The 13472-nt window shown below is 40.7% G+C and overlaps 3 protein-coding genes across 3 annotated transcripts in view; 1 reads left to right on the top strand and 2 right to left on the bottom strand.

Moving 5' to 3' along the window:
• The window catches only part of LOC143294385 (pyridine nucleotide-disulfide oxidoreductase domain-containing protein 2-like), a 28693-nt gene extending 24239 nt beyond the window's left edge, over window positions 1-4454 (bottom strand). The window contains exons 1-5 of the mRNA XM_076605861.1: window positions 4404-4454; window positions 3333-3466; window positions 3008-3027; window positions 1982-2075; window positions 914-987 (exon numbers count right to left, since the gene is read on the bottom strand). Of these exons, the coding sequence (XP_076461976.1) occupies window positions 914-987; window positions 1982-2075; window positions 3008-3027; window positions 3333-3450 (306 nt within the window). The 5' untranslated portion in view covers window positions 3451-3466; window positions 4404-4454. The remainder of the gene's footprint in view (window positions 1-913; window positions 988-1981; window positions 2076-3007; window positions 3028-3332; window positions 3467-4403) is intronic.
• Window positions 4455-4510: 56 nt separating this feature from the next.
• LOC143293898 (V-type proton ATPase subunit e-like) lies at window positions 4511-11880 on the top strand. Its single transcript, XM_076605248.1, has 4 exons — window positions 4511-4640; window positions 6519-6566; window positions 8025-8125; window positions 9668-11880. The coding sequence occupies exons 1-4, from the start codon at window positions 4531-4533 to the stop codon at window positions 9670-9672; spliced, it is 264 nt and encodes an 87-aa protein (XP_076461363.1). The 5' UTR covers window positions 4511-4530; the 3' UTR covers window positions 9673-11880.
• A 1291-nt stretch (window positions 11881-13171) lies between these two features.
• The window catches only part of LOC143294223 (uncharacterized), an 18192-nt gene continuing 17891 nt past the window's right edge, over window positions 13172-13472 (bottom strand). Inside the window, exon 7 of the mRNA XM_076605654.1 lies at window positions 13172-13365. Within this exon, the coding sequence (XP_076461769.1) occupies window positions 13172-13365 (194 nt within the window). The remainder of the gene's footprint in view (window positions 13366-13472) is intronic.

The following is a 13472-nucleotide window of genomic DNA, read 5'->3' as shown; positions in this document are numbered from 1 at the left end:
GAACATGTACTTTTTTCCAGGTATATATTTTATGTTCAGACCTAAACATCAACTTCTCAGAAGCTGTAGTTCATTTCATGTGGCTCTCTCTCTGACTCACAAAAAGACAGACAGAAAGACAGGCACACACATACAAACGCATACACACAAATGCTGCATGTTATGTAAGTATACATGCATATGCGTGTATGCGCATGAGTGCATGCGTGTGTGTGCATGCTTGAGTGCACGCATGTGTGCATGTGTGTGTGCTTGCACGTGCACATGCATGCATATGTGTGTGTGCTTGTCTGCATGTTACACAGGAATATATAGGTTGCAATAAGAATATCAAACAAAGCATGGACATTATTAAGTGTCATAAAAATATCAGTCTTGTTTGCGCTATAAAAAACAAGAGAGCCAGGCCTTCAAGACTCACTTGTGATAAATTAAGTCCCCTAGCATTAATTACAGAGTAATTTCCCTTTTTTACTATCTGCACCAAAACGTTTGCAAAAAAAAAAAAAAAATTCCATGCTTAGCAAAAGAAGTTCCTGTTTGAACAAAAAATGATAATAATGACTCCTCTTGTTGTTGTGTCAGAATAAGAGGTCAAAGTGCCAAGTTTAGAGAATACAAAAAATATAAATATAACAGTAAATGCAGTTTGCATATAATTAGACTTCTTTTTTTATTTTTTTTGTGCCCATCCCAGAGGTGCAATATTGTTTTAAACAAGATGACTGGAAAGAACTGAATTTTTCCTATTTTTATAACCAAATTTGGTGTCAACTGACAAAGTATTTGCAGAGAAAATGTCAGTGTTAAAGTTTACCACGGACACACAGACACACACAGACAACCGAACACCGGGTTAAAACATAGACTCACTTTGTTTACACAAGTGAGTCAAAAAAGTCAGTCTTCTTACCTTGAGCTCCAGATCTTTCATGATCTGCGGTCTCAGCAGGCTCAGAACATAGGAGGCCCTGGAAAATTTAAACCCTGAAACAGGAGCCCACACAGCTTTGTTAAGCCAACCCTCACCCAACAGGAGTGCGATGTGTCCAGCCTTGCCAGCCAGCCACCCTCTCCCACCCATCCAGACACACACACACACATGATGCATGCACATGTGCAACTGAACAACACGACAGTGGAGGAAGACAAATGCAGGTAAAAATAATTCTTCTGTTACTGTGAAACTGACTTTACAAAGCTGACTTTGAAAAAAAAAAAAGTCGCTTTGTCAGACACAAAGCTCTCTCTCTCTCACACACACACACACACATGTCCATGCATACACACATGTGCACGCATACACACACCCACTCACTCATCCACACACACACATTCACGCAAACACACACACAAGCAGAGACACACACACACACACACACACACACACATGTGCAAACACACACTTCGTCTAATATCACTTACAGTGAAAAGACGTTAAACTAAAGAACGAACGAACAAACACACACACGTTTACTCATACATACACACAGACACACACACAAACTGAAGTAAGGCAAAAAAGACAAGACCCTTCTCCAAGTCCACAGGAAGATGTAGTGGAGTGATGGCCTAGAAGTAACGTGTCTGCCTAGGAAGCAAGAGAATCTGAGCGCACTGGTTTGAATCACACCGGTAGTTGTCAGTATTTTCTCCCCTTCCACTAGAGCTTGAGTGTTGGTCTGGACGCTAGTCATTCTGATAAGACGATAAACCGAGGTCCCATGTGCAGCATGCATTTAGCGCACGTAAAAGAACCCATGGCAACAAAAGGGTTGTCCCTGGCGAAATTCTGTAGCAAAATCGCAAAACAAATTAAACTGCAGGCAGAAAAAATACAAAAGAATGGGTGGCGCTGTCAGTGTAGCAACACGCTCTCCCTGGGGGAGAGCAGCCTGAATTTCACACAGAGAAATCTGTTGTGTCAAAAAGAATAATAATACAAATACAATACAAATACACACGACAAAGCAGTACACACCTGGCACAAGTTCCTCAGTGACAGCCGCACCCCCCAGCACATGTCTCCTCTCCAAAACACACACCTTCTTCCCCGACTTCTGCAGATAGGCTGCCTGCACACAAACCTTTTTTTTTGTAATATATATGTGTGTGCGTGTGAGTGTATGTGTGTGTGTGTTCGTTCGTTCTTTAGTTTAACGTCTTTTCACTGGAAAGGAAAAAAAAATCGAGTGGGTGGTGGTGGGGGTGGGGGTGAGGGTAATTACTGTGTACGCATGCGAGTAAGTGAAAGTGTGTGTGTGTGTGTGTGTGCGTGCGTGTGTGTGTGTTACATATAGAAAATGATTAAGTTTTGTTAAAAAAAACTATAAAAAAACACACAAAAAAAGCGTAACAATATAACATATTTCTAATGAAAAACTAACAACTATAACAGTGAACCAACTGGACTATTATTTAACAAGGAGTTGAAAAAGTCATACATTAGCAATGGACTGCTGAAGATCGTCAACACAGAAGATGATTTCAGTTCAGGGATGTGAGACTTTAACATATCGCAAGTTGGTATATGATCGGCTGTTATGTGAGCACCACAGATGCATGAAACAGTACTGACATATTTTGTCTTAAAATCATTCATTTTCCGTCCAATGGTAAAAATTTCAGCTTGAAGAAAAACACACCGGTAACTCGGAGTTACATAAGAATATACAGAAAATGTATGGTTTCATGGGAAAACATTACCATAATGATTTTCATAAGAGGCAAATCATTTCTATAATCTGCAGATGGAAAATGTGTGTGTGTGTGTGTGTGTGTGTGTGTGTGTGTGTGTGTGTGTGTGTAAGAAATGCAGTATCATGATTATAATACACTCACATATATCTGTATGTTTGTGTTTGTGTGTGTGTGTGTGTGTGTGTGTGTGTGTGTGTGTTTACCTATATCTTCAAAGCGTTTAACTCTGGGGCAGAAATCCACAATCTAAAAAGACACATTTAATTGTTTGCTCTTTTAATGTCTCACGTTTGTAAATTTTACATACCGCAATTAGACCATTGTGACCTGAAACAGAGAAAGAAAGATTATGACTCATATACACCGCCAGGTTGTAAACATTTGAAAACAATAACCCATATATTCAATGCAGTACTAACACACACACACACACACACACACACACACATATCCATTCACACGAATGATACATGCACAAGTTTACACACTGCAATCTCAAGTTCCTTAAATAACATCAAAAAGAGGTCAACAAACCTCACCATTATATCAGAATTATAACTGAAAGACATGTAAATTATGACTGAACAACAAATGAAAGATGAGAATATTATAACTTTGATTAAACTGTTTACCTCCTCCAATCACAACAGCATCATACGAGGTTTTCAAAGATTTTTGACAAGATCTTGCGCCACTGCTATGGAACTGTCTATATGCCAAAGGCAGCCAAGTCATCTTTTGCTGAAACATGGTTTGGTCTTCCAATCTGAAACAAAAAACATGCAAAATGATACTGAAATATGTGTTGCAGAACTGCAACTTTATCAGTTTAAGGAATCTTCTGTGGTGATGTACATGTGAGTGTCACAGTGCATTGTCTCTTTCAATTCTGAAAGCGTACAGCCAAATGTGAGTGCATGCTGCCTTCCATGCATAATTGGATTTTCTCAGTGCTTATAAATGGAACACACCCACCTACACATATATACACACTCACACACATTTATATATCAGGGTGGGGGGGTTCTGTCTGGCATTCAAAGGGGGAGCTCAGGTCAAAATAATGTGTCTGATCATAAATTATACTGCACGGCCAACAATCCGAGTCTGATAACTATATGACTGTTAGACTCCACTGCAGTGATTGTGGGATGGACGGGAGGGGAAGCAATTTTTCAAATTCTGTTTCTTTTTATGACTATATATTTTTTTTCTGAGTTTTGGGCTCTTTTGAAAGCGGATCTTGACCCTGACCTACTTATATATATATATATATATATATATATATATATATATATATGCCAATCTGCTCTCCTCCCCTATATATCTTTCTCCCATGCAGGCTCATCCTCAAATTTGATCCGGTCTTTTTTTCCCCTAAACCAAACAATATTGAGCTGATCGATGATCGAGGCATGGAAAAAATGTACGCTGTCTGTAGTGCATTGCATCTTCATTCTTATGCAGGCAGACGTAAGTACTGCGCATCTTCATCTTGTGCAAGGAGTCTGGATCTTGTGCACTTTGACCTCGCATTCGGTACAACACTTCGACAAGAGAAGAATGCATCACAGAAATGAACCAGCACATTGCAAACTCTCTTGAATGAGTACACTTGCATAATGAATATGAGAAAGTTATTTCGCTTGTCTGTCACATCATAATACTAATAACAAATGCTCAGTGCAACATGTTCCACCGACCTTTAGAAGGGTGCATGGGCGAAGTTTCGTTTTTTATTACAGGGACACAACTCCCAACACAACTGATCATGTGATTATCTATTCACTTCCGGTGATCACGTGATTATTCATTTCACATCCGTTCAAAATGGTGAACCTTGCGACAACAGTGGGAGTTATTACGGCCGTTTGGGCCTTCATCGGCATCGTCCTGCCCATTTTGGTGCAGTTCTTGATGTGGAAGTCACCTAACAAAGGGTAAGGAATATATTGATTGTCGTCCTAAAATTACCTTTCAACGGCAGCTTATGGTTAAATAAATACGTATTGTTGCTGCGACTTTCTCCTTCAAATCACATGATGCGAACATCCAGACATGGTAATAATTATTGGACTTCATTAAGAACATCCTGACCCGACGGAAAATGAGGGTGCTTCTAGAGGGAGAGCAACGAACAGGCCTTCACAGGCCTCAAACGTCTGATTCCAGTTCAAGCTCAAGTTGAAGAGAGAAATTAGAGGAAACAGAAGTGCTATCAGGTGTCCCCCAAGATACAGCCCTTAGCCCCATACTCTTTCTGTGCTTTATAACAACCTGCCACAATCAGCAAAATCAACAGTACACCATTTTGCGGATGACTGCCTTCTGACGTAGTTATGTACCGGAAATTCACTCCTTCCAAGACCACATCACCCAACAGTAAGACCCAGACAGTCTGTAAGTATGGGTAAAAGACTGGGGAATGCGATTTAATGCGCAGAAATGCTACATCCTGTCGAGCAAGAATGGATCACCCTTCTACTGACTAAATCAGTAAATGGAGTGGTATTAAAACATATACAACAAAACCCCTACTTGGGGGTTCAGATCTCAAACGACTTAAAATGGACAGGCCACATTACACATCAAACATCTGCAAAAGAGCCAACTGCGCACTCAGCTTTCTCAGACAAAACCTGGGAAAGTAAAGCTGCTGGATGACATGCATCTCAGTTCTCACTCGTCTGCTTCATGCTGGAGTATGGAGCAGCAGTATAAGACCCCCACCTCAAATAGGATATTGGAAGGCTCGAGAGAGTCCAACGCCATTCACCTGTTCCATCACTATAGGTTACAGATCAAGGGATCCAGGGAGCATGATGCACATGCTACAAATTTAGAAATTACCCCTAAATCATCCACTTCACTGCAATGTATTGTATAGGATTGTTAACAACCAAATATCAGTCTTACCACCAGGGAAGTTCCTGATACATGCTAGTCTACTTGATAAAGATCATGACTCAGGCTATATGGTAGGAAGAACTATCAATGAATAACACTATTAACAGCAAGGACTTTGTAATTCTGCAAAACAGACCAACTAAATAACTCATTTTTCATAAAAACAACAGCAGAATGGAATCAGGTGGAGGAAGGAGTTGAGTGTGCAGGGATAACCACAGCATTCAAGGTCACCAGTGTCAAGTACCTAGGAGTTACTATCACCCAAGACCTGAACAGAACTGGAGCTCCCACACCTTGTTCAAAAAAGCCAACAAGACCCTGGGCTTGCTGAAAAGAAATCCGAAGATAGGCTCCAGAAGCATCAAAGAGATGGGCTACAAGTACAAATCCTATGTACATCCCATCTGAGAGTATGCAAGCTCAGTCTGGGATCCTCATACTCAACAATACATTGACAGACTTGAAGCCATCCAGCAGAGAGCAGCTCGCTTCGTAATGAGGTGCTACAGACACATCTTCAGCCCCTCAGACATGATAGAGGATCTCAAGTGGCCTTGTCTTCAGGACAGGAGACGGACAGCACACCTTGCTGTGTTTTACAAAATCCACCACAAACTGACACACTCACAGACCCACAGACACAGACCCACAGACACACACAGAGACACACAGTGACACAGGCGCACAAACACGGACACAGACACTCACACACACACACACACACACACACATACACACACTACCAGGGTGCTATATCAGTATACGGTTTTGTGTGGTTTTGCTTTTAATGCATGTTCAATGTTCAGATTGATAAAGTCAAAGTCATGTCAGTACTGGTAAAACCCACCAGTTGACGCAATATCCAGTTAAAAAATAAAAGTCATAATGACATTTATGTTTGTTTGCAGGATCATCCAGATCTGCCTGATTATGACAGCTGTCTGCTGCTACTTATTGTAAGTAGTATTATTCAACACTTATCCATGGAAATGATACTTTTTTCTGCTAGAATTTATTTTTCAGGACATTCCCTTGGAATGATACTTTCTCAGTTTCTGTGTGTGTGATCTTCCATCAAATGGCTGCTGTGTGTGTCACTGTGTAACTTCTGTAAGTTTATGACTTTACTGTTACGTGGGCATTGATTTGTGATTGTAGTTATGATTTTTTTTTTATGCATATGTCACTTTATGCGCCTGCATGCACAGATTTTTGGGGGGTTCAGATTGTGGTATTTGATACATTACCTGTCCATGTATTTGTCAGATGCAAATGTTTAACTCTGGCTTTGATGATCAGAGGACGTGCAGTGGCAGAACTGATTAAGCGTCGAACAGGTTTCTGATCCAGTGTTCACCAGTGAGCAGGGTTTGAAGCCCTGCTTCGGCATGGTGTTGTGTCCTCGGGAAGTTAGACATTTTACTCTGGTTTTCTCCTCGCTTCACTCTGGTTTGAAAGGGCACCTGACTTCAGCTGGGGAATGTTTACTTAAACTTAAAGTGGCAGAATGGGGAAATAGACTGCTGGAGAGTTCCGTACTTACTTGACTTATACTAGAGGTGTATCACATGATCTGTGGTCTCGAAGTTGATTGTCTCTTTGAAATTTTGAGCAACAAAGGCAATCGAGAGAGCCAGATCATGTGAAACAGCAGACTTCTTTTTTTGCTCTTTTTTTTGTTGTGTGTGTGTATGCATATGATGGCACTTCATTGACCAGAGTTTGGTTGTACTTTGTAGCAATGGAGGCTGTCATAGTATCAACTGAATAAATGGAGGACAGCACATGTTTGCTGCTTTTGTCTATGTTGATTACCTTTGGAATTGCTGAAATTTTGAGTAAATGCGCAATGCGCCAAGATCCAAGATGGCCACGATACTCTCCAGTGGTCTGTTGGACCCCACCTTCCAGAGCCAAGCCGATGACAGAGAGGATCCACATGGATTCACTGTCCCCATGGCTGTAGTGTAATGTAAATGGCTATGGGACTGACTGGAAACAGTTAGTGATGATCAGAGCTTCAGACTGGGAATGGTCATCACTGTGTATCACCCATGGGCTGGTTTGAGTCTGAACATAAAGGACCAGAACCTTAGAAAGCAAAGAATCTGAACAGTCTAACCACACTTGATGGTTTTCATAACCTCTGGTTGTGTTGTGTTGTGTGTGTGTGTGTGTGTGTTGTGTTGTGTGTGTGTTTGTTTGCATGTGTGTGTACATGATTATTTCAACTAATATGTATTTTATAATTCTATACCTTTTCATTTCAGTCATTATTAATGTTATTTCCAAAATAGTTTTTCAGTCCTTTATTCTGTTGCTTAGTTGGAAATACTTATAATAGTACATGTATGCAATTGCAAATGTATAAATCATTGTGATGCCAATGTTTTATTTTCTGCTGTCTTTTGCAGCTGGATTTCCACCTACCTGTGTCAGCTGAATCCCTTGATTGGTCCTCAGCTGCACACTGATTTGATCAGAATGATGCAGAATGAATGGCCTGTGGACAAGAGTGAGTCCTTTTGCTAAATATTGATCAACTGCTTTGGCTAAATGTTGATCGACTGCTATTTGGACCCAATTATCGTATTCAGGATCGTTTTATACATTACCTTTCTTGCTGCTTTGTTTTTGAAAAAGGGAAAATGTCTTGCAGGATTTGTCTTTTAAAGTTTTATGATGATTATGTATTAAATGTAAATGACTTAAGCCTTTCAGTTTCTGATCATTATTCTGAATATTTATTGAAGTCTGGCCACAGTATCTGTTGCAGTTTATATATTTATTTAGTTTCTTGATTTGCTCAGTGTTCTGTTGATCTTCCAGAATTCTGCGAATGGTATTGAGAGCGTTGTGTAACTGTAACGGAGTGTTTGTCTGTGATTTGGGGTTGGATGGATGTTAATTGCTTTGGCTTGGTTGAAGTCTTTTTCAGTTTTATGTACTGATATAATTCAGATATTCAACTCTTTCACCGCAAAGTTTCTGTGTGAAAAACACTCCCCAGTGGAGTGATGGCCTAGAGGTAACACGTCCGCCTTGGAAGCGAGAGAATCTGAGTGCGCTGGTTTGAATCACGGTTCAGCCGCCGATATTTTCTCCCCCTCCACTAGACCTTAAGTGGTGGTCTGGACGCTAGTCATTCGGATGAGACGATAAACCGAGGTCCCGTGTGCAGCATGCATTTAGCGCACGTAAAAGAAGCCACGGCAACAAAAGGGTTGTTCCTGGCAAAATTCTGTAGAAAAATCCACTGCGATAGGAAAAACAATACAAAAAAATGGGTGGCGCTGTAGTGTTGCGACGCGCTCTCCCTGGGGAGAGCAGCCCGAATTTCACACAGAGAAATCTGTTGTGATAAAAAGAAATACAAATACAAATACCAGTGCCAAATATTTTAGACATGAAGCTCTCACAGTCTCAGTCACTGGGCTTGGCTCATGTGAAAACAACACAATGGACTTCAAACTAGGTCAGGGGGCTAAGGTTAGGCATTGTTCTGTTGCACAGAGAAACTGGCAGCCCTGACTGTAGAATGGCCATTGCACTCCTCTGAATTCAGACATGTGTTTCTAATCTGTGTATGTGACTGGGGTTTTGCTGAATACTTCATATCCACAGACAAGATACTTTTTTCCTTATTGAAAACTTAAAACGATATGTTTGTTTTTAAGGGAAAGTCATCTTGACTTCATGGAAAGTTTTATTTGAATTTGTTTCAGATCTTTCACCATATTGATTTTATTACAAACCAGCTTTGATTCTGTTAAAACAGGAATACTTCCGAATAGCTTATTCCACTTTTGATCTTTTGATAGTTCAGTGCCAGATATTTACAAATATATAAAAATCACAATTACATTTTAGCATGATGATGTTTTCATCAGACTAAAAGTGCGTGCATAGTACATAGTCCAAACTGTATAATGATAATAATCATCGCTTTTTATATAGCGCTGAATCTTGCGCAGAGACAAATCAAAGCGCTTTCAAACCAGTTATTCACTGTATGGCTCTTGAAAACTGATCTCAGCCCACCATGGCTTTGTTGCAGACTAAGCAGATGTGCTGCTTTGGGTGGAGAGAGGCAGAGAGAGAGGAGGGGGAGTCCATGGAGACTGGACGGTATCCCACACCCAGGGGAGTGGAGCACACCTTCCCAGCTGTCCAGTCACTGTGTTGCTCAGCCGGTTGTTTTTCATCGTGTGTTTGGACTGCGTGTTAGATAACACAGATTCTTTTTGTAGCTGTTGCATGTATTGTATAGTTGAGATAGTTTTGTTGGATTGACTTTCTTTGTGTAGATCCTCTCTTTCTCTTTTTTTGTTTGTGTGTAATGGTAACTTTACAGATTGGTTGAGTGAGATGTGAATGTTTCCCATTGTTGTAGAAGTGATGTATAAAACTAAGGCTAGATATTTAAAATTAGCATTGAATCATAGCACATAACACACTTTTTCATAGTAAATTTCCTCAAGCTGTGTTTAATGGAGGAAGATAGGAGAGCTCAGGTGAAAAAACAACAACTCCACTTCAGTGTAGGTCAGCAGTAACGTTAAAAAGGTTACTGTTGATTCAGTGTATTGTGGCCCGTTTTATTATTCCTTGACCATGTGTCAGCATGTAACAGTGTAGTCTGTTAGATGTTTGATCGAGTCTGTCAGCATCTCTGTTGCGTCTGTTTCAGTCATGTTTCATGTCAAGTTGGACCTGTGTTTGTGTGGAGGTTAAAAAATAATTGTAGCTAAAAAGAGTTTTTCATTAGCATGTCATCCCTTGTTCAGTCATTGCTTTATTCAGACCTGTGATAATTCCAGTGATTACATAGTGCTTGTGTGCATGGTTGCTAGATTGATAAATCAGTCTTTTAGTAAGCAGACAGGCCCACAGCTCTCTTTTCCTGTTCAGTTTTGCACAAACTGCTCAGATGAGATTACGGCACAGACCTAGCATCACAAACGATGCCTTGACTGTGGCACAGAGTTACCCGTGAATGGATCACACGGCCCCTTGAAGATTGTATTCCATCTGAAACTTATGCAATTTTTTTTTTCTCAGAATACACATTGAGATTCAGATAACAGACCATTTCTGGCTGTCAGATTCAGCACACGCTGAAGAGTAATTCCAGTGTGGCCACTTTCAGACAACAGTTCTTGTTCTTGGCGTGTATTTGTGTGTTAAGATGGAAAAGTGCCGTGCAATAATTTGATTTTGTCTTTATTTAAAGGGAATCGTCCCTATCTTTATAACATGACGATAGGATAATAGGGGGTGGGGGTGGGGGCAGCCTCATATAACAGTATCACTTACAGCTGTATGAAGAAGGGTAGACGTGTCAGAGAGAGTGTATGTGTTTGTGAAAGAGAGAGGGATGTTGGATGGGAAAAAGAGCCACATTGTCGACATTCTGAGTTATTCAGGGAGTGCCTGTGTGAATGAAATCTTTGATAAATTTGATCATCAGCTGATTGAGGAAATGTGACAGTTTGGTTTTTAGCTGGCAAGTCTGCTCATCAACTGACCAGAACCCAAAATGATATTAATATTTTTATTTCCTGTTTGTGTTCTGCATAAGTCGTTTTCCACCGGAATAATTTGATCCAAATCATAGTTAGATAAATTCCAGCTGGTGCTGACAATTTTAAAGATCATTGTGATCATATACACACACCATCACACACACACACACACACACACAGAGCACAAATCTCAAACACAACCACCCCCACACGGCACAAATGGCATGTATGTATGGCATGCACATGTGAGGTGCATGCATTCCAACACGCATGCAGATGTGCTCAAACATGTGTATGACAAACATATGCACACAGGGTCATGTACTCATGCATGCACCTGCACCACTATAATTTGCATGCACACGAATGCACATACCTATAATCTGCATACATGCACATGCATGTTCTACTATCTGCATGCACACACATGCACATCCATACTCAAGTGTCTGGTGGATTGAAGTCTTTTTTTTTACCCCTTCTATTCTTGTGTGGATTCATTATGTTTTCCAGATATATATACTCAGCTTGTGTTTAAGTACCATACCACTGTTTCTCATTAGCCAAGAAAATAGCCATTAAATTTTGGATTTGGATTTTATAGCACGGTTCTAATTTATGTCATTTGGTTCAGTTGTGATACACTCATACAGGTAAACTGTGTAAGAATGAAAAGGTGTTGTGTTTTTGAAAAAAGTGATACTGGAACAGTCGGCTTACATGAAATAAACATAGCATCATCAGATTGATTTGTGTATATGTGTGTGCTTCTGTCAGTTTGTGTTAAAATTAAATTGTGTATGTGTGTGTGTGTGCATGCATGTGTCTGTATGCCACTATGTGTGTGTGTGTGTGTGTGTGTGTTCATCTGTGGATATGTGCGCATGTGTATGCTCTTGGTATGATGGCTTGATTTAACGTATGGTTAGATGACTTGTTTGTAATGTATATAAATTAATAGATGTGTGTTTGTGTGTGACACACTGATACACACACATTTGAACTTGGACAGACTTTATGAATGTCATATTACACATAACACCTGGAATATATTGTGGTCATATATGTGGTCATGTGCTAATAATCTTAAGTTCCAAGACACTGAAGTCTTGTTTCACTATCACAACATAAACTCACACTTTCACACACACAAACTTATGAATGCACTCATACACAACAATCGCGCACACACACACACATACATACATACACAACCACATGTAACACACACACACATACACACACATACACACTTCACCGCATGCAACACACACACATACTTCACCACATGTAACACACACACACACTTCACCGCATGTAACACACAGACACACGACCTCTCTTTCTGATAAAACACTTTGTAAAAAAGAACTGGTAAGGAAAAAGAAACAGCTGCCTTACCTACAATCTGTAAGTGCAGTACCAAAAACAAGACTTTAAATTCAACCGAGTTTTAATAGAGCCATCTTCTGCAATAAACAATGAACAACGTTTAATGGAATACAAACTGGTACTGCCTCTCCTCTTTCCCTTCTCACCACCTCTCTCCCTCCCTGTGTGTGTGTGTGTGTTGTGTGTGTCTGTGTATATGTATGTGTGTGTGTGTGTGTCTGTGTATATGTATGTGTGTTGTGTGTGTGTGTGTGTGTCTGTGTATATATATGTGTGTGTGTGTCTGTGTCTGTGTATATGTAGGTGTGTGCCTGTGTGTGTCTGTGCGTGTGTGTGACTTCCTTAACTGCTTAAGACTATGATGATTATATAACAACAGATGCAAATCGCTTTATACTGAATCGTTCATCACAGTTTATCATCAACCGGGCAATAAACGAACTAAAGAAAAGAAAAGAAAACAAACAAACACCACTGAACAACAACATAAAGCGTTTGAGAAAAGAACTTTGTGTCGAGGGACACTTTCAACATACACGAACGTTCGGTGGGAATGTATATAACTATGTTCAGGGATGCACTGATCATACCAAAAACTCCCCGACACAAAAACCTAAACCGACCGACACCACTGACCAACCACATCAACCCTCCACCACAAGAGACGCGGACAGCAGTGACGTCAGCAGGATCACGTGGCAGGCGGGGAGGGTGGGGGCGGCGTGGGAGCGGGGTGCGCCGGGCTTGGAAGAGGAGGAGCTGACGTGACGTACCCGATCCTCCCGCCCTGGGTCCATCTCGGGGCTCGTGCAGACCCTAGGCAGCGCGTACCTCCTGACTGGGACATGCACACACACACAAATTTTTAGGGGTGGGGTTGGTCTGTGGGGGGGTGGAGGTGTCGTTTCATGGCAGAGGATTTTTTGTTTCTTTGTGTGTGTGTGT

Source organism: Babylonia areolata, chromosome 19 (assembly GCF_041734735.1).
Source record: "Babylonia areolata isolate BAREFJ2019XMU chromosome 19, ASM4173473v1, whole genome shotgun sequence".
Taxonomy (NCBI): domain Eukaryota; kingdom Metazoa; phylum Mollusca; class Gastropoda; order Neogastropoda; family Buccinidae; genus Babylonia; species Babylonia areolata.
This window is presented reverse-complemented; position numbering and strand designations above follow the sequence as displayed.

What these genes read in the sequence shown, in the direction of transcription:
- LOC143293898 (XM_076605248.1), top strand. Translation starts at nt 4,531, where the DNA reads ATGGTGAACCTTGCGACAACAGTGGGAGTTATTACGGCCGTTTGGGCC. An exon ending in TGGAAGTCACCTAACAAAGG is followed by an intron (nt 4,641 to 6,518) that starts GTAAGGAATATA and finishes GTTTGTTTGCAG; the next exon opens with GATCATCCAGATCTGCCTGA. An exon ending in GCTGTCTGCTGCTACTTATT is followed by an intron (nt 6,567 to 8,024) that starts GTAAGTAGTATT and finishes TGTCTTTTGCAG; the next exon opens with CTGGATTTCCACCTACCTGT.